Below are 21,362 nucleotides of genomic sequence, written 5' to 3' on the forward strand. Positions count from 1 at the left end.
GCATTATCCAAACATTCCATCAGCTACATGCCCAGTACCCCACGGAGAAGGACTGCCGGTTCCTGATGCACCAGAATCATTCTCACTTGAGTCAGACGAGGAAGAGGATGAAACTTCTGGTCCTGAACCATCAATGTCACAGGACCCACATTTTCTCCCATCGTCCTCCTCTAAACCACACCTCATAACACAAGGTGAACTGAATGACCTTGTCAGGGATTTGGAACTACCCAAGCGTAAGGCAGAGCTGTTGGGCTCCAGACTACAGCAGTGGAATCTCCTGGCAGGATATCAGGGCAAATGGAGCCCGAGCCCATCAATGCTTGCAGATTATTGCTAGACAGTGACAAGAGATGCTCCATTTAATGAATACAAGAGACAAGCCAAGAAGCGCCAAGTAGACACTGAATAGGACTAAACTATGTACATAATAGTTTTTTGCCTTTTCTTTCATAATAAATTTTATTTATATAACCCTTTTGCTGATTTTTAAAGTGTTACATAAACAGGACAGGTGAAATATTATCATGTAAAGCAACCATAAACACATGAAAAGACCTAGGTTTACAATTTATGATAAAAACTCTACTATCTACACAATATACATAGACATAAAATGTAAAAACTTAAATATCTTAGAAACAGTAGCCAATCAGTAGTTTTAAGTGTCATATTTGAATTCAGCACATCAAAATACATAATAAATATCACATTTTATCTCTGAAGCAGAGGACTTCTCAAAAACTGTAGACCAGTGTAATCATTCAGTTTAATATAGCTGCTCCACCTAGTGGCTACAGTGCTGTTCTCTCCAGCAAACAAGGAGCCAAACACCCGGTCTTCTGTTTCAACTTTGTTTCGGAAAAGGATTCTAGGGCCACAAGATATTTATATACTGAGCTACAATGTAGCTAAGAGCCAGGTTATCCCCTCCTGGGGAGACATCCATGGAGGGGGCTTGAGAGGTTCAGAAACTCTTGAGATTCACCTTTGAAATGTGCCTCTACAGTTGAGGCACTGGGGGTTCAGCATCCCGACCCCGGGGATCGACCAGGGAATGCATCCCCAGATAGGGGCAGGAAGCAGCATTAACGTAGGTGCTGTCCCTTGCCCATAGAAAGCTGCCCCTGGGCTCCGCACACTGGTGCCTGCGGCGGATGCTGTCTCCACTTGAGACATTTTGCCGCACGTTCTCCCTGGTGCTCTGCTCTCCTGGCCGGGGCCGTGCCGGGAGGCTGATAGCCCCTGGCCCGGGCTGGCTGCCCCCAGGGTGGTAAGCGCTGTGCACATGAGATGCGCGCCGAGCAGGGTTCGCAGTCAGTGCGGCGCTCTGGGGAGCGGACGCGGCGTTTGCACTGTGGGGAACCTGCCACTGCTCTGGGTGCAGCCGGGAGAGTCCGGGGGCCGCCGCGAGCACCGCGCGCGGGGCTTTGCACTCAGTGTCGGTGTCACTCGCCATGCGCTGCTGGCTGGCTGGGCGAGGAAGGGGGAGCAGATGCACCGCCACAGCAGCACAGCGGCGCGGGAGGCTTGCAGGGTGCCGCCACCAAACTACAACTCCCGGCATGCCTTGGGCGGAGCCGGGCCTGAGGCGCAGCCGCAGTGCTGCAGCTCCTAGGCGGCTGGTGCCACGTGGTTTCAGCATGGCGGCTGTGTTTGCGGATCTGAACGTCCCGGCCGCGCCGGAGAGGAAGTCGCTGCAGAGTTTGCTGGAGGCCGCCGCGCACCGTGAGTAGTGGCCGCCCCACCTCGCCTGGGGCGCTGGGCGCGGTCCGCGCAGCTCTCCCAGCCTGTCAGGCCCTGAGCGGTGCGGGGCTCGGGATGGGTAGCGCTGAGCTCACGGGAGCGGTTGTGACTCCCGCTGCAAGAGCCGGACTGCTGGGCACCCTCCGGCGGCAGCGTGCGTGCGAGGGATGCTGCCTTTCCTAGGCACGGAGCTGTTGGTCCCGCCCTGCGGGGTGGAGCCGGGGTGCGGACAGTGCTGTTGTTCCGCCTTCTCCCCCTTGTTGGTAGTAAGCCGTGGCCTTTGTGCTGGTAGCACCAGTCTCACTGGGCGCAGTGACTGTCTCGGGAAGTGGGTGCGGAATCGGCCTGCCAAGTCAACCTGGTTCCCAGAGCCTGGGACGCTCGTTTGAAACTGGGCCATCCACCTGTGCTCTCTGCACTGCAGGGACCTGCTCTAGACTCACAGAACATGGTTTTCCAGTCTCCCTTTCGACTAGATCCCCAGACTGAAATTGAATGTGATGCGGGGTTAAATCTCCTAATTTGAAAGCCACCTTCATGTTACAGTTTTTGTGTCTGTTTTTGTTTGTCCTAGCACCGTTGGTAATGCTGTGTTTAGCAAACAAACTCTGCATCGTGGGGCATTCTTAACAAAATAAGTTTTACTGGCCAGTTTTAAGTTCTTCTGTTTGTATCACATCATGCAATACGTTTTTTACTCTCCTGTGTATTGAGGCTGGAAAGATAACATGACTAACTATTATGATAGGTCCAATGAATAAGCCAGTGTATGTGTTCCCTTTCTATCACGGCAGATGTGCACTACTGCTAGTAAAACTTCACTGTAATACTATCCACTGTGGGAGTCAGGACTTTTTGCTATGTAGCTTTCCCAGCTCAGACTGGACCCCTAATGACAAGGAGGGTCTCACTGGGTTTCAGAATGTTCACACTGCTATTTTTTAGCCTTGCAGCTGGAGCCTGAGTCAGTTGACCTGGGCTCTGATTGTATGTCTGTACCACACACAAATATGTGGCTGGCCTGTGCCAGTTGATTCAGTCTCAGGAGCTCTTTAGTTGTGGTGTTGTAAACATTCAGGCTCAGGTTGGATCGTAGGACCCTGTGAGGTGGAAGGGTCCCAGGGCTCAGGAAGCCCGAGCCCAATGTCTACACTGCGATTAAACAGCCCCTTAGTCTAGCCCCATGAGTCCAAGGTCATGTCTACACTAGCACTTATATCAGCAAAACTTTTGTCGCCTAGGGGTGTGAAAAAAACACCTACCTGAGTGACATAAATTTTACCAGCATAAGCTCTCATGTCCACAGCGCTGTGTCGGTGGGAGACGCCCTGCAGCTGACATAGGGCTTGGCTACACTTGCAGGAGTAGAGCACTTTGGGTTAAACCGGCCTTCGGAGAGCACACTAGGGAAAGCATGCCAATCTGTCCACACTGACAGCTACAAGCACACTGGTGTGGCCACATTTGCAGCATTTGCAGTGGTATTGGGAGCGGCGGATTATGGGCAGCTATCCCAGCATTCAAGTGGCTGCAACGTGCTTTTCAAATGAGGGGTGTGGGGTGGAGTGTGTTGTTTGTATGTAGGGGAAGAGAGAGAGTGGGTTTTTGGGCTGCTGAGAGTGTATCAGCACATTGTCTTGTAAGTTCAGATCCCCGTAGGCCCCCTGCCTCTCACTCACTCAGGCCATGGCTACAGTTGCAGATGTAGAGCACTTCGAGTTAAACCCGCCTTCAGAGAGCACACCAGGGAAAGCGCTCCAGTCTGTCCACACTGACAGCTGCAAGCACACTGGCGTGGCCACATTCATGGCACTTGAAGTGGCATTTGGAATGGTGCATTATGGGCACCTATCCCAGAGAGCACCTCTTCTCATTCTGGCACTGTGGCTTGTGGGAAGGGGGCATGGGGTACAGGGCGTTCTGGATCCTGTCCCAACACCCCGTGATGCATCGCTTCGCATCCCAGTAATCCCTGTGTTTCTGTCCACATTTGGCACTATCTTACAACAGTTTCTGTGCAGAGCAAGCTTTGTCTTCCCTTTCGGTCTGCGTGAGTGGAGCCCGAACTGCTGCGGAACATGCTGACGAGTCTTGCCAGCACGTCTCGTTTGACAGTCGAATTATTGCTTAAAATCCAAAGTGACATTGAGGAGTCCGACAATGATATCGAGTCGCGTAACGCATACGACACAAAATTTCTTGTCTCATTCATGGACATGCTCTCCACTGTGGAACGCCGCTTTTGGGCTCAGGAAACAAGCACTGAGTGGTGGGATCACATCGTCCTGCAAGTCTGGGGGGACGATCAGTGGCTGCAGAACTTTGGATGAGAAAAGCCACTTTCATGGAAACCTGTGCTGAGCTCACCCCCACCCTGCGGCGCCAGGGCACGAGATTGAGAGCTGCCCTTCCGGTGGAGAAGCAGGTGGCTATTGCAGTCTGGAAGCTGGCAACTCCAGACAGCTACCAATCGGTTGCTAACCAGTTTGGAGTGGGAAAGTAGACAGCTGGAATTGTGTTGATGGAAGTTTGCAGGGCCATTAATGCCATCCTGCTCAGAAGAACCGTGACTCCGGGTAACGTGCATGACATTGTGGCTGGCTTTGAACAAGTAGGTTTCCCTAACTGCAGAGGGGCAATAGATGGGACGCATATTCCTATTCTGACACCAGCCCACCTAGCCTTCGAGTACATTAACCAAAAGGGGTATTTCTCCGTGGTTCTCCAGGCGCTTGTGGATCACCATGGTCATTTCATTGACATTAACGCAGGCTGGCCTGGAAGGGTGCATGATGCACGCATCTTTTGGAACACTGGCCTGTTCAAGAAGCTGCAAGCCGGGACTTTTTTCCCAGACCAGAGGATCACTGTAGGGGAAGTCGAAATGCCCATTGTGAGCCTTGGAGACTCCACTTACTCTTTAATGCCATGGCTCATGAAACCCTACACAGGGAGCCTGGACAGCAGCCAGGAATGGTTCAACTACAGGCTGAGCTGTTGCCAAATGACTGTGGAGTGTGCTTTTGGTCATTTGAAGGGCCACTGGTGCTCTCTTTATGGGAAGCAGGACTTGACTGAAGACAGCATCCCTGCGGTTATATCTGCATCTGTACCCTCCATAATATTTGTGAAGGAAGAGGTGAAAGCTTCACTCAGGCATGGGCCTCGGAGGTTCAACACCTGTAGGCTGAATTTGCACAGCCAGAGAGCAGGGCTATTAGAGGGGCCCAGCGTGGGGCTGCAAGGATTAGGGGTGCCTTGAGGGAGCAATTTGAGGCTGAAAGCCACCAGTAATGTCTGGTGCTCTGCATGGGAGTTAAGTGCAGTGGCTGTGTTTGGTACACTGACTTGCAGGGCTTGTTGCTTTCCTGGGCTAAGGTAGATTTTGCTTTATGCACTAATAAAGTATGTAGTCAAAGTAAAAAAAAAAACTCCATTTATTGAAAAGAAAATTCATTTATTGAAAAAAACCGAAGTAACACAGAAATACCAAAAGGGCAAGCGGGTGGGGTGCGGACCAGTTCCGTCATAAGCTTGAGTATGTCTTGATTTCATATTCTCGAATCCTCTCTGGAGTGCTGTGCAATGAGTGCTGCACTTCAGGGTGGCTATAAGGCATGTTGAGGGGGGTTGAGTGCAGTGGATATCGGTCATAGTTTTCCTGGGTGGGTGGTGAAGTTATGGGTGTAGGAGGCAGCTGGGGGTGGTAAGAACCCGGATGTTGGTGGAAGTGACTGGAGGCACAAAGGGAAGTGTTTTAGGACAAGGGCTGTGGGCGGGGGGAGGTGGGCGGTGAGCATGGTAGTGTTCCACCTGCATAGTGATGAGCGCCTGGATAGAGTCTGCTTGGCGCTCCTTTATGCTAATCAGCCGTTATGTGCTTTGCCGCTGGTGGATCCTTCTTTCGCTCTCCCTCCACTTCTGTACCTTTCGATTGTCATTTACAGACTGCTGCATGACTTCATGCAGCATGTCTTCTTTGCTTTTACGCAGCCTCTTCCAGAGTCTTCTCAGTCTGTCGGCCGGTGATAAGAATGACGGCTGAGATCTCAAGGTTGCACCTAGACAGACAAAATGCAACACTTAACGGAGGCAGCATTGTACACACTAGATAGAGCAATGATTCCCCCACGCTTGAGGGCAATCACAAAAACCATACTTTGCCTGTCTCAAAGCGAGCACACATAACCCATGGGAGCCCCAGAATTGGTGAGTAAGCACAGGGTCCATGGGGACTGTTTGTTTCACAGCTGTACTGTCCTCTGGGTTTCTGTGCCTTGGGGAGAGCCAACAGCTGCAGGGGGCACCTACACTGAACACTGTCCCAACATTCTCCACAGGAGTTTGTCCTGGAAGATATCTTACTGCTGAGGGTGACCAGGGAAGCAAAGGAGGGTCTTCTCCTACAATGCGGCTTCTGTCCTGGGCCATTCACAGCTTGCCTGTGTGCAGCAGTGGTCCCCTCTCCTCACCCAGAGAGCCCGTACCTAAAAACTTCCTTCCCGAAAAGAAAGCTGCTTACTAGGAACCTCCTCTGTTGTTTGTCCTTCCCCAAACACCGGACACCATGACTGGCTGCCTTCTCCTGGCTCAAGAAGAGCTCCTGGCTGCATGCATTTAGGGATTCTGGGGTGTCTCCCCCCGCCTCAGCATCATCACCCGCACTTTCCTTCTCCTCCTCCTCCTCCCCTCCTTCCTTGCTGTGCTGGGCTCGGAAGTGTCCATGGTGGTCGTTGCAGTGGAGGTGGGATCACCCCCAAGTATTGCGTCTAGCCCTTAGTAGAATTTGCAGGCCATGGGGGCAGCACTAGAGCGGCCGTCTACCTCGCAGGCTTTGCAGTAGGCATTCCACAGCTCTGTCACTTTAACCTGACACTGCACTGCGTCCCAGTCATGGCCCCTTTCCATCATGTCCCTTGATAACTGCCTGAAGGTATCGTAATTCCTATGGCTGGAGCACAGCTGGGACTGGACAGCTTCCTCCCCTTAAACACTGATGAGGTCCAGCACCTCACCACTGCTCCATACTGGGGATTGCCTGGCAAGTGGAGGCATGGCCACCTGGAAAGATGCGCTGAGAGCACTCCATGCTTGGCTGAGCAGACAGGAAAGGGATTTTCAGAATTCCCAGAGAATTTAAAGGGCAGGTCTGTTGCTTAGTCACCTGAGGACAGGGCAGCAGATTTCAAAAGTGATGACCAGAGTGGCTAGAACAGGCATTGTGGGACACTTCCGGAGGCTAGTCAGAGCGTATTAGATGTCCACACTGGCGCCCCAGCACTCCAGTGAGAGCGCAACAAGCATTATTCCTCTCAGGGAGGTGGGGTACCAGGAGCGCTCCAGCCGTGGAGTCAGAATGCTCTACGTGCCTTGCCAGTGTGAACAGGGAGTGAGGTAGAGCGCTCTTGATGGCTTTATTGCGCTATAACATGCAAGTGTAGCCAACGCCATAGTAAACGTTTGCTTTGCCCTGTTGCAGATAAGCAGCAGCTGTCTGAAACGGAGCTCTGAAAAGGCACTTCCGCATTCCTCAGCCAATTTCACAACAAAGAGAAGAGAGGCCACTGGTTTAAGGAGATTATGGGGTGTTTCCAGAGGTCAATCAGAGCGCAGTAACTTAACTCCCTGTTTACACTGACCCTGAAGTGTCTCACCCAAAACACAACAGCTGTGTTTCTCACCCAGAACACCTTTCGGGGAGGTGGAGTACCAGAAGCGCTCCAGCCAGGGAGTCGGAGCACTCTACGTGCCTTGCCAGTGTGGATGGGGAGTAAGGTAGAGTGCTCTGGGAGGCTTTGTTGCGGTATAAAGTGCCAGTGTAGCCAAACCCTATAGGTACCACCACTCATTGACCTCGTTTTATGATGTAGACAGGAGAGCTCTCTGCTGTCAGCATAACGCGCCTACATGAGCAATCTTACAGCGGCATAGCCATGTAAGTGTAGACATGGCCCAAATCAGCTGGCACAGGTGAGCTCTAGGTGTCTAATTGTAGTGTAGACATACCTTGAGACTCTGCAGCGGGGTGTTTTTGTGGTTTTTTTTGTTTTGTGTTTTCCTTCAGGTCCTATGAGCACTTGTGCATGTACTCTAACGTTAAGGAGCAAGTAGTCCCATTGACTTTATGAGATTACTTGTGTTTTTACAATTCAGTATTTGCATAATTGTTTGTAGGACTGGGACCATAATTCTTCATTTATTTAAAGGAGAAAAAAATTAATGTTAAGGCATCATGTCTCCTACTGATTTTCTGTTTTCAGAAATCTCAAATTATTACACAGAGAAACCTTTCAGATTTGTAAATGATGTGTGGAGTTTAATTGCTAATCTTAAATCTTTCTATTCTGATTAATTTCTATTAAATAGTAAATTGGACAAAAAAACCTTACCATATGTTTATTTTTTCTAGTGGGATATTCAACTGTTGCTATTAACCATGTCATTGATTTCAAAGAAAAGAAACAGGTAGGGCTCTGCTTCAATATTTATTCTTGTTTTCTTCATTTGTACTTAGTAATAAGTTCATAACTTTGCATACATCTAGATGAGTGATCTAAGAAGAAAGCAAGTTAGGGAATTACAGGATCCTTCAGTACATGACTAAACTACCATTTTGTAACCCCATCTATTGAGAAGCTGTACAGTTTGGGCCTACATTTTTTATCCCCCATGTTTAATACGTTGTAATTGTGGTGTTTTTGTTTTTGTTTTTGTTTTTTTGTTTGTTTCAGGAGATTGTCAAACCAATATCTCCTTCAGAACTGTTTCCATCTTTGCCTATTGTACAGGTATGTTAGAGTTTAAATTCCACCTGCACATGATAGTTAAGGATATGATTTAATCACAGAGGTCAGTCATGGATTCTGTGACTTTGCTGGAGCTCCATGACTTTGGCTTCAGGCAGTCAGGGCTGTGCTCACTCCTCCTGTCCCCCTGCAGCTTCGGCCGGGGCTTGGGCTGTGCGCGTCCCTGTTCCCCCCCTTCCTCCTACACCTTTGGGCCAGGACTGTGCCACCTCCATGGCTTCGGCTGGGGCCGGCTCTGCTGCTGTGTGCACCCGCCCTGCAGCTTTGGCATTTTCTGGAGCCGAAACTGTGCCCCTCCAGTGTTGCTGGGGCTGTCAGTCCCTCCCCCGCTATGAGGATCCAGGTGTCATTCCTTCCTCAGCCTTCCCCCTCTTCCCGCCCTCCCCGCCCCGTTATTTTTAGTAAAAGTCATGGACAGGTCATGGCTCCCATGAATTTTTGTTTATTGCCCATGACCTGCCCGTGACTTCTACTAAAAATAACTTGACAAAATCTTAACTAGGGCTGTCTATTAATCGCATTTAACTCAAAAAAATTAATCTCGATTGAATCACACAGTTAAACTATAAAATACCAAATGAAATTTCTTAAATATTTTTGGATGTTTTTCTACATTTTCAAATATATTGATTTAAATTACAGCACAGAATACAAAGTGTACAGTGCTTAGTTTATATTATTTTTTATTACAAATTTTTGCACTGTAAAAATGATAAAATAAATAGTATTTTTCAGTTCACCTCATACAAGTACACTAGTGCAATCTCTTTATCATGAAAGTGCAACTTACAAATGTTGGGGTTTTTGTTACATAACTGCACTCAAAAAAACAATATAAATTTTAGAGTCTACAAGTCCACTCAGTCCTACTTCACATTCAGCCAATCACTAAGAGAAACAAGTTTGTTTACATTTACGGGAGATAATGGTGCCCACTTCTTAATTACAGTGTCACCTGAAAGTGAGAACAGGCATTTGCATGGCACTGTTGTCGCTGGTATGGCAAGATATTTACATACCAGATGCACTAAAGTCATATGCCTCTTCATACTTCGGACGTCATTCCAGAGGACATGCTTCCATGCTGATGATGCTCATTAAAAAAATGTGTTAATTAAATTTGTGACTGAGCTCCTTGAGGGAGAATTGTATGTCCCCTGCTCGGTTTTACCCACATTTTGCCATATATTTCATGTTATAGCAGGCTCGGATGATGATCCACCACATGTTGTTCGTTTTAAGAATACTTTCACTGCAAATTTGACAAATGCAAAGAAGGTACCAGCGTGAGATTTCTAAACATAGCTACAGCACTCGACCCAAGATTTAAGAAACCTTCCAAAATCTGAGAGGGATGACGTGTGGAGCATACTTTCAGAAGTCTTAAAAGAGCAACACTTTGATGTGGAAACTACAGAACCTAAACCACCAATAAAGACAATCAATTTTCTGCTGGTGGCATCTGACTCGGATAATGGAAAATTTAATATGCGTCGGTCCACACTGCTTTGGATCATTATTGAGCAGAACCCCGTCATCAGCATGGACACCTGTCCTCAGGAATGGCGATTGAGGCATCAAGGAACATACGAATTTTTAGCGCATCTGGCACGCAAATATATTGCCACGCAAGCTATAACAGTGCCATGCAAATGCCTGTTCTCACTTTCAGGTGACATTTTAAACAAGAAGTAGGCAGCATTATCTCCTGCAAACTGTTAAAATTATATATAAAAATGGACTTCAATTTTAAAACTGCATTTGTAGTGCCCTTATTGTTTGATTAGAGAACAGTAGCGGTAACGCAATTAAATGTGTTGTTACTCTTCTGTGTTGATTTGTTTGTTTGTTTGTTTAAAGCAAAAACAGATGTAAAAGAAATACAAGAAAAGCCACTATTTCTGAAGAGCAGAAATGTACCAAAAAAGTACAGAAGCAAAGCATTAAAATTAGGAAAAAATATGAAGAGTATATTTAGAAGTAATCAGAAAATTGGTATAGTCAAAAATATAAACAGAGCATCACTCTCTCTATATAGTAATAGGCATGAAAATCTATTAGCTAGGTTTTTGCTCTGTACTTTCTTCAACAGTCTCTTTGATGGTTTATTTTGCTTACAGGGAAAATCCAAACCAATTAAAATTGTAACCAGACTAACACTTGTAGTTTCGGATCCTTCTCACTGCAATGTATTGGTAAGTGCTTTAAAATGTATTTATTTTGTAAGTTGTATTTTCTCTTCGTAGTAAAATGTTATTTTTGAAATTTTATGGATTTCACAAAAAATGCTGCACTAATTTGCTGATTTATAATGTCTCCTTACGATCGCATCACTCTTTGAAGATGTCACTTTATAAAACTGGGATGTGCTCTGCACTGGTGGTTTACTAATGGTGTAACATGCTGCCATGAGAAATCAGTGTTCTGTTCCCATGCCTGAAGGCATAGGTAAAGTGCTGCTACCAACCCGTGTGATAAGGTGGGGGAAGAAGTTTTAAAACATGAAATCATCACCCCATCTCTAGAACTTGAGTTCAGATTTTAAAGTATGACAATAGAGCTGATACTGAATTCGTTTGTTTAATTTTTTTAAACTTGAACTCCAGGATAACTATCCCTCTCTCCTCCTCCCCCCCGAGGCTCCAGGGAGTTTTGCTGAGTGTTCTAATAACTTGGGTGAGGGGATGACTTAGAAAACGTAAGTGATAAAGTAGGACGTGTGTGGCTTACAAGGCAAACAGTCACTAGTGCTTTACTTATTGTGCAGAATGAGCACGAAAATAATGACCATGGTGAAACACTGTCAGCAGATAGGGCTGCTAATAGAGCCTTAATAGGAGTGGTTTGGTTTTACAACTCACAATTGGAGAAGCGTGTCTTCTATTCGTAGTTATTCTGGCAATTTTCATGATACATACCTTTAGCATCTTCCATAAATTAGTGTGATTTTTTTTTCCTTTTTTGTCAGAGATCAACATCTACAAATATACGGTTGTATGATATCATAGCAGTGTTTCCAGAGACAGAGAAACTGTTCCATGTAAGTATTAAATATTCATATATATATATCCTCTCTTGACGCATCTGAGAATCCATTTGTGATCGTAACTGCCAAAGCTGGAATAATGTTTAGTACTTTGGTTGTATTAGATAAGTGTTCTGCTTGGATTTCATCTCGAACTTAGTAGCATGCAAGGCAGAAAAAGCACAAGTGGCAGTGAGAGAAAAGCATAAGTAGCAAGTAATCGTCTGCTTTTGCTAGTCTGGCTGACAGTGAACAAACTGATCTTTAACGTGGGAGATGATGGACTAGCAGCTAGCATACCAAATCGCTTGATGGGAATGCCAGTATTTACTTTCAAAGGAAGTCTGCCAATTTGGAGTGGAGTCTATTTAAAAAAATGGCTGAAAACTATTTTCTGTTACTACAGCTGCCACTGTATGCTCCTGCCTCCCCAGCCTATTTTTGTAGTTTAGTCATCAAACTTCCCTGCTTTTTAAATTAAAAAAAAAATTGTTTATCCCTGCCTTGTGAAAGACCCATATGTACAGGAAACTGACAGAGGTAGAATTTGACTATACAAAATAAACACACTGAAAGATTTTTTTTTTCTAGTATCTTTCAGCCATAGTAATCTTAAATCTTTCTTATAACAACTGTAGTTTAAGAAGGCTCCCATTTGACTGATTTTTCTTTTAAATTCATGTTCCTCTTTTTGAATAGTTTTCTAAGGTGCCTTGGAATGTCTTCCTCTTTCTGTTTTTAGGTTTTGAAAGATACAAATGACCTCGAAAAAATCTGCAAGAAGGGAGATATAGGTTAGGAAAAACTTCCTAACTTTAAGGGTAGTTAAACACTAGAACCAATTACCTAAGGAGGTTGTGGAATCTCCATCCATCGTTGGAGGTTAAGAACAGGTTAGGCAAACACCTGTGAGGGCTGGTCCAGATCAGTGGTTTTCAAAGATTTTAGGCTGCGTACTCCTGTCCAAATAATGTAGTCTATCACATACTCCCATCTGAGATGGTCAGAAATGACGTGTGCGGGGGTTCTGCCTTCCATTTAGCAACAGCTTCTAGAGGTTTTCAAACTGTGCGCCCCCCTGGGGGTTCAAAGGAATGCTCGGGATGCGGATGGGAGTGGCGGTTCTCAAAGTTTTTGAGCTGTAAGGTCCTCTCACCCCCTTGAGTTACAGTTTTTGGTTGCAGCCTCCCACCCCTCTCTCCCCCAACCAGACAGACTAGGTGGCCCAGCGAGGTGAGGTAGAGCTCCCTCCCCAAGCCCTGCCCCTGTGAACATTCCTCCCTGTCCCTCTAGGGCAGGGGTGGGCAAACTTTTTGGCCCGAAGGCCACATCGGGGAATAGAAATTGTATGGCGGGCCGTGAATGCTCACGAAATTGGAGTTGGGTTGCGGGAGGGGGTGAGGGCTCTGGGGTGGGGCAGAGGATGAGGAGTTTGGGATGTAGGAGGGTGAACTGGGATGGGACTGAGGGAGTCAGTGGGCAGGAGGGAGATCAGGGATGGGACAGAGGTGCAGCCCCCAACCCAGCGTCCCGGCTGGAGCACCGAAGCGGGGCCAAGCCACGTAGTGCAGCCCCCAACCCAGAGCCCTGGCTAGAGCGCCAGAGGAGGACAAGCCCCACACCTCGCTCCTCAGTGGGGTCTCGGGCCAGCTTAAAATGACTAGCAGGCTGTAGTTTGCCCACTCTTGTTCTAGGGGGGCATGCCCCACAGTTTGAAACCTTCTGATTCTGTGTCACACAGCAGAAAGGAAATTTGCACCAGTGTGGCTTCAGTTTTAATTGAATGGAGATTAAACATTGATTAGATTTCCAAGTCTTACTAAATAAAGTGTGTTGTCCACTGTTAAAGGATTTTTCTTGCCTACTCCCCATGAGTGCTCATGTGCCCCTAGGGGTATGTGTACCCCAATTTGAAAACCACTAGTCTAGATAATCCTTAGTCCAGCATCAGTGCAAGGGATTGGACTAGATCACCTATCGAGGTCCCTTCCAGTCCTATGATTCTATTTATTTTATCCTAAGGTGGCTCAAGATCTTTCCAGGAGGCACTGGTATCAATGTAAAACAACTGGAACTGGAATGTTCAGTCTACACAAGAAATTAGAGCAATACCTTATTCTTTAGAGCCTGAATGTCCTGTTGACTTTTAAATAAGTTAATAGGTAGGTCGTATTTCACCTGATCTTCCTTTGACACATCTCCTTCAGATGTCAACATTTAAATCTTATTGGCTTCATCAGTAAAATATCACTTTGCCAAAGTGTAAGCCCTTTTGTCTTTGAGAATTTCAAGGGATAACTCATTTATTTTACTGCCAACACCAATGTGTCCACTAGATGAGGCTGTTGTCTCCATTGAGGGTGCATAATCTGAGCTGTAGTGGTAGGACTCCATGTATTTTTTTTCTTTTTAAAGTTTGAGCAACCAGACTCTGTGTGACTTGCCTGGTTGATCCAAAGACTGAGCAGTTACTGGAGTAGAGTGGATCTCAGCAAATGTTCCAACTTTCTTGACAATTTAGGAATTCTCCCTTTAGACATGCTTCTTTCTTCTATTTAGTTTGGCTTTTCCTTTTTTGTTCCGTGTGACAGCTCCTAATCACTGGGAGTCCAGCTGGTATTCTTGAATTTGAACAGTTCCCCCTCTAATTGTGGCAAATTCGTGACATGGAATAGATGTTTTCCTAACCCACTCAGGTGCAGAGAAAGTCTGGTTCTCTGTCATCCCACAACACATAATCTGCTGGAACTTCTGTTTTGTTTTTTTGGGTATGTCTATACTGCAGTAAAACACACGTGGCTAGCCCGTGTCAGCTGACTTGGGCTGCAGAGTTATAAAACTGCAGTCTAGACATTTAGGAGCTGCAGTTTTATAGCCCCGTAGCCTGAGCCCTGCAATCCCGTGTCGGCTGACACAGGCCAGTCATGAGTGTTTTATTGCAATGTGGACTGATCCTTTGTTTTCATTCACTTGTTTGTGTCTTTCTGTCTCCAGTTCCTATGCCATCGCTGCTGTCCCATGTAGGGATGATTCAGAGCCCAATGAAGATGTTGTCTGTGTCACTGTCAACATTTACACATTAAATTCACTAACCCCTTGGCTCTTTGTCAGTATCTTGATAACAGGAATGGCCAGGATGACATTTTAAATATCAAAGAAAGTTTGTAAGTAGCCAAAGAGAATCCAGAATGATGACTGGCCAATTTCCTGTAGGTGTCCCATGAGTTGCCAATCTTTCCAGTTGATAGCATTATCCTGTAGATAAGGAAGGGGATAAAAATAGGTTAAGGCTATGTCCATACTCGGACCAAGGAACCATATTTAAACTCAGTTTAAACAGCATTCCAGCTAAATGAGTGTCTGATAGTCGAGCCAGCTGGTTGGAAATCTGTTAAGCTGGAACTGCAGTTAAACTGATTTCGAACATCATTTATCAAACTTGGTTTGAAACAGAGGGTAAATGGGGCATACATTTTTGAACGCCAATATTCCTCAAACCCCTCTTCAGTATATCTAGGAATCATTTGTACATGGTGTAAAACAATTGTGCTTTGGAGACCCTTGCATTAGAGCAATGTGGTCTGTGTGACAGGGTTGTGTGTGCCCCTTCCTGCTTAGGGTGTAGGGGCACGGTATAAGTAGCCCATGTTTATGACTCTGTGGCCAAAGCCAATATACTATACTATTAGCAGGGCAATAAGACCTAGTGGCAAAGTTCACAGATTTGCCCCTGTCAGCAGGGCAGTAAAGCCCAATGACTAAAGTAAATAGCTTTGCCACTGTTAGCTGGGCAGTAGGGCCTAGTGGTCACAGTCACCAGGTTCGCCCCAGTCAGCAGGGCAATAAGGCTTAGCAGCCAAAGTCAATGAATTCGCCCCCAGACAGCAGGGCAGTAATGCCTAGCAGTCAGAGTCAGTAATCTGCCCCTGTTAGCAGGGCAGTAAGGCCAAGTGGCCTCAGTCAGTCACGCACAAAAAAGGGGTGTGATGGCGGCCCGGGTAGGGGGTCTGCGCTGTACCTGGTGACTCCAGACTCTGTGAGGCCTCCCTGGGTCCCCTGGTGTCTTCCTGGATTGCAGCGTCTCCGGCTCCCACGACCTTGGGCTTTGGCTGGAGCCTACAGCCTGCGTCCTTCCTCTCCGGCGGTCTGCCTCAACTGAGCTGAGCTTCTCCCTTTTATACTAGTGCATTTGTAGCATGCCCAGTAGAGTTGAGGCATGGCTTCCTCAACCCATAATATAGGGTTAACACTTCCCAATCCAATTTGGGTCTAGTGCGCCCCGACACAGGCTGATTAACAGAGATCCCTTCTTCAAGGGACCAGGAAGCAAAACCACAAGTGTTTAGTCATTTCCTTTATGATAGATAAAGATGGCCTGCTGACCACTTTAGACCTTAGTGTTCCTAATCTCTCTTCCCCAGAGGACTTGGTAAGCCCCTTGCAGGACTGGAATAGTGATGATATACAAGGCTAGTAGGTAGGGATGTGGGAAAGCTATATCTCTGCTATTGGTCTTATGAGACATTGTTAAGCACCTCCAAAAAATTTGTCAAGGTGTTCAGTGAAGAGAACGAAGGGAGGACTCTACATTGCTAATTTTAGAACAAAAAAACTAAAAGTGACTTTTGAACTGAAAACTTCATTGAGAAACAGAAAATGGGGGGGAGGTTGAGTTCTGCTTTGCAGCACACCTGGTGATAACGTATGGGCTAGATTCTCCATTCCAACCAAGCGGTACTCAAACAGAGTAGAGAAGTGATGCTGCAGAGAACCACATGCAGTTCCCTCGTTAGGAGCTGCTGAGCTCTGTGTTGTGCCCTGGAAAACCCTGATATGCTTACTTGCCTTACAGTGGTAGGGAGAAGGGATTGGAGGGGCTCTTTGACTGGTTCAGGTTGTGCTAGAGCTATTTCTGCCAGTGTGGAATTCCCCCCCCACACACACACAGGGAATGCTGCACTGACCATCTCCAGCCACTTTATAGCTTCCAGCCTTAAAATGGCCTTGATGGACCAGAAAATCTGGTCCCCTATAATCATCTTTACTGTGTATGCATATATAGCATGAACAAGACAGTGTATGCAATTAATGTCTTGTGTGAGTAACTATATAATCACGTGGTCCCCTCATGGGGAGTTAACTGTCTCTAGACAGTTCATTGGCCACATTTAGCTCTTTTCTTCTCTTTTTAAAGAGAACATAAATTGTGAGGCTGTGCCCTAGTAGCCTGGAGCCAAGATTTAAAAGTGATTAGTGACTTTTGAGAACCCAGTTTGAGACCCTCAGAAGGTGAGTGCTGAGCACTTTCTGAACATCAGGCTTTTTTAATAGGTCTCATGTTGGACACCCAAAACCACAGTCACTTAGCAGTGTCTGAAATGCTGCTGTCCTAGGCCAAATCCTTTTTCCTAAAAGCAAATAAGAATCATCCCTCTGGGATTTGAGAAGTAACTATGGGGAGGGAGGTTTATTTGAAAAAAGGAGGCTCTGCTGTATTAGCAATGTGTCTGGAAAGGGTGGATCGCTTTGCTTATCCCACTTTAAGGGGTGTCTTACAGCCAACTGAGAGCAAAGTGGCGATGCCCACTGCTAAGCTGTCTGTTTATTTTAATGGAAAAAGTGCTGTCCTAAACATGGCCAAGTGCTTTAAAAATAAATAAATCCAACATACCCACACGGCACTGTTGCAGTGTCTTTCTGATATCCCCGTGGAACAGCTCTTAGATTTAAAACATAGACTATGCTGGAAATGTCTTTAATATATCTGTGATATAGCAAATGTCTGCATGTCTAAAGCTAGCAGCCCACTTAAAGGTGCCTTATCTGTTTGTATTTTTGTGATGTAGGTCGCTTGCACAAATCTAGATGTGGATCTGATATGCATAAATGTAACAGAAAAGCTGCCATTCTACTTCCGAAGACCCCCTGTTAACATGGTAAATTTGCAACTAAATCATTTGCTACTATTAAACTCAGTATATAATACTAGCACAACTGAGGTTTTCCACCGGAGTTGTTTTTTTCTTGCTCTTGTACTGCAGGGTGGTTTTTACTCTTTTATCCAGTATCGAAGATTCAGCAATTCCATTGGCTGGCACTGATTTCACTGCCTTACGCAGATGAGACCTCAGTATAGTCATAGTATAGAAAACTAAGGAGTTCTACACTATGACTATACTGAGATCTCATCTGCATAAGGCAGTGAAATCAGTGCCAGCCAATGGAATTGCTGAATCTTCGATACTGGATAAAAGAGTAAAAACAAAGCATCAGCCATTTATAAACTATCTTTTATAAATAAAATCCTGCCCACACAACTTAGGGTATGTCTACATCTACAATTTTGCAGCGCTGGTTGTTACAGCTGTATTAGTACAGCTGTATAGGGCCAGCGCTGCAGAGTGGCCACACTTACAGCAACCAGCGCTGCAAGTGGTGTTAGATGTGGCCACACTGCAGCGCTGTTGGGCGGCTTCAAGGGGGGTTCGGGGAACGCGAGAGCAAACCGGAGAAGGAGACCAGCTTCCCCGCGGTTTGCTCTCGCGTTCCCCGAACCCCCCTGCAAACCGCAGGGAAGGAGACCTGCTTGCACGGGGGTTCGGGGAACGCGAGAGCAAACCGGGGAAGGAGACCAGCTTCCCCGCGGTTTGCTCTCGCGTTCCCCGAACCCCCCTGCAAACCGCAGGGAAGGAGACCTGCTTGCACGGGGGGTTCGGGGAACACGAGAGCAAACCGAGGAAGGAGACCAGCTTCCCCGCGGTTTGCTCTCGCGTTCCCCGGACCCCCCTGCAAACCGCAGAGAAAGAGACCTGCTTGAAGGAGAGGCTTCCTCAGGTATGCTGGGATACATGCTTATTCCACGGAGGTCAAGAAAAGCGCTGGTAAGTGTCTACACTTGATTACCAGCACTGGATCACCAGCGCTGGATCCTCTACACCCGAGACAAAACGAGAGTACGGCCAGCGCTGCAAACAGGGAGTTGCAGCGCTGGTGATGCCCTGCAGATGTGTACACCTCCTAAGTTGCAGCGCTGTAACCCCCTCACCAGCGCTGCAACTTTGTGATGTAGACAAGCCCTTAGTCTGGATACTTAGGTCAAATTCTTTCCTTGAATATGGACCAGCATCAGCTCCTTGTCAGTAACAGTTACTCATGGGTGGGCATCCATGGGTAGATTTTAGTCCTTGTTGTTGAAAAATGTACAGCTAGAGCTGGCTGGAAACTTGAATTCCTGTTCCATAGGAATAACAACAACAAAAAATGTTCTGATATGGAATGAAAAATGAAATTTCTAAATTTCTCACAGAACAGAAATTTCAGCATCTTGTTTCAGATTTTTTTCCCCAAACAACATTTTTGTTTTTATCTCTCAAAATGTTTCTGAGGCTGTCAGAGCCCCAGCAGTTCTCCGTGTGGGGAGCTGGGCAGCACAGCGACCCTGAGGGTATGTCTACACACCAGTGTAAGCCTGGGCTCAAGCCTAACCTCCCCTTGTGTCCACACACCAAATATGTTAACCTAAGGCTCAAACCTAGCGCCCCAGGACCCTGCAGGACGGGAGGGTCCAAGCCCATGTTAAGCTGGGACCTAGGATCCGAGCCCTGTTGCTTTCCTCTGTGCACACAACTCCAGCTTGACTCAGATCCCAGAAGGCATCTGGATGTATCCCAGAGTTCCCTGGGGCACCTTCCTTAGTCCTCTCTATGCCAACTGTCTGTGGTGCAGTCTGTTGCACTCTGTTGCGAAAGGAGTACACTGGAGCACACTGCACGCCAAGCCCTAAGGATGCACTTCATCACTCTGCAGCCAGCAGCAGCCAGGCTGTTGAGAGTGGGAGTGTTTTTCCTCTGAAACCTGCATTTTATGTCAAACTTCAAAACAGGCAAAAATAAATTTAAAAAACCCCAACCAAACAAAAACACCTTTGCTGAACATCCTATTTTAAAAATTAAGAAATGCAACTTTTCTTTTGAGTAGTTTGAAAGCCCTGAACAGTGATGTCCTAATTATCCTGGGAACGGGGTATATGGACATTTTCCCACCAATGTGACTCAGCCTAGAGGTAGAGAGCCCAATTCTCAGGTTAGACGGTAGCTCAGTATAAAGCCTTCTCAAGCTGCAGCCGTTCTCCTGAGACAGCCACCACAGGAGCTAGTTATGAAGTTTATGTACTTGTGGGTTCCTTATGGGCACCTGAGTCGCATCAATGGCACCACCCCAGTGTGGAAACAGGGTGAGCAGTAGCGTTTTTCCACAGTGCCTCATATTCCTAGGCCTTGAGTGTTGACATTGTGCGGCGGGAAGAAGCGGCGCTAGGCACTCTGGGATAGGGTTACTTTGACTCAAGTCTGTGCACTGCAGTGTGAACACCAGAACCCTAGGTTCAAGCATGGGTCAGAAAATCCTTAACCTAGGGTTAAAATGCAGTGTAGACACTCAAGCACAGGGTTCCCTGACGTGGGTCAGCTGACTCGAGTCCCACTAATCTAAGGCTTACATTGTTGTGTAGACATACCCTGAGAGCCCCAGATCTGGCACAGTCCATCTGGTGGGCTGCTGAGAACTGGGGCAGGCAAGCTGGCAGGAAGTCAGTCGGGTTTCTGACTGAAACCTGTTTGGCAGACAGGTTTCCCTGGTTCTGACCAGTGCTAGTGACGATGTTTGATAAATCTCATGCTTGGGTGTATGTGGAGGACAGACGCAGCAGCTAATTGGACAAATGGAATAAGAAGGTTCTCTTTCGTGTACTGCAATGTCTTGTTATAAAGCTCCATAACGCTAATGTGAGATAGTGTTGTGCAGTGAGCTGACTACAGAGCCAGGAGTTTATCTGCAAAAGTGAGAAGATCTGTTTCACAGAGAGGCTGTGAGGGTGGGTTAATGCTCTTTTGTTCTGTGTTTGTACAGCACCTAGCATAATGAAGTCCTGGTCCATTGCTGGGGCTTCTAGGCACAACCACGAAAGAAATAATAACAAACTGTACTAAAATCTACTTTCCTTCAAAAACTGTCAAATGGGGTGGGAAAGATTTAATTAACTTCACTCTTCTCCCGAAATAACTTCTCCACTAGTCATCTCTACTTGAGTACTGTGGTGATGGGTGCCAGGGAGAATCCTCAGCTTAGGAAAGTGATACTCTTCAGGGCCAGCTGTGAAGCTGCAGAAGGAATGTTCTGTTGATTTTTACACTGCCTGTCTGTTCATGAAATGCTCCAGTGATTAACCAGCTCTTCAGAGTTTGGAGCCATGATTAGCCTTCTGAAGAGAGGAAACTTCCCACTGTTCTCTTTCTCTAATGCTTTGAGACTTCCACACTTGCAGCTGATCAGCTGTGATTGTCTCTCATCTGAAAGCCTATTTTACTGCCTGGCAAGTAGAGAGGAAGAGAGGGCTTTTTTTTTTTTTTTCCATAAGCCTCAGTTACCTGACAGTCTTGAGTTCAAGTGCATTTACATGGCATACAGACACAATGTCTTTATTTTCACCCTTCAGACTACAGTGTGTTTCTGTCTGACAGTTCCTGCTGCACGTTAGTTTTGTATATAAAGCGGCAGAACTAATCGAGGAAGTCATCAATAATAGACACTAGTTGTAAGATTGGTATACGACTCTGCTTTTGCTCTTTGATTATTTTCTTTCTTTTATGTGAAGGCAATAGATCGTGGTGTTTACTTTGAACTTCTTTACACCCCTGCCATCAAAGACTCCACAATGAGAAGATACACAATTTCAAATGCTCTGAGTCTGATGCAGATCTGCAAAGGAAAGGTGAGCTTTCAAACTG

At 46.5% G+C, this 21,362-nt stretch overlaps 1 protein-coding gene across 2 annotated transcripts in view; it reads left to right on the forward strand.

The window, feature by feature from the left end:
- The first annotated feature begins 1,209 nt into the window (after positions 1-1,209).
- The window catches only part of RPP30 (ribonuclease P/MRP subunit p30), a 34,436-nt gene continuing 14,283 nt past the window's right edge, over positions 1,210-21,362 (forward strand). The window contains exons 1-7 of one of the 2 annotated variants that reach the window (XM_050959655.1): positions 1,213-1,728; positions 8,156-8,211; positions 8,478-8,534; positions 10,673-10,747; positions 11,521-11,592; positions 17,424-17,513; positions 21,230-21,346. In XM_050959655.1, coding sequence (XP_050815612.1) covers positions 1,458-1,728; positions 8,156-8,211; positions 8,478-8,534; positions 10,673-10,747; positions 11,521-11,592; positions 17,424-17,513; positions 21,230-21,346 — 738 coding nt within the window. In that variant the 5' untranslated portion in view covers positions 1,213-1,457. Of the gene's footprint in view, positions 1,729-8,155; positions 8,212-8,477; positions 8,535-10,672; positions 10,748-11,520; positions 11,593-17,423; positions 17,514-21,229; positions 21,347-21,362 lie in introns of both variants that reach the window. The other variant, XM_050959656.1, reaches the window with a different exon arrangement.

This window comes from Gopherus flavomarginatus, chromosome 6, assembly GCF_025201925.1.
Source record: "Gopherus flavomarginatus isolate rGopFla2 chromosome 6, rGopFla2.mat.asm, whole genome shotgun sequence".
NCBI lineage: Eukaryota > Metazoa > Chordata > Testudines > Testudinidae > Gopherus > Gopherus flavomarginatus.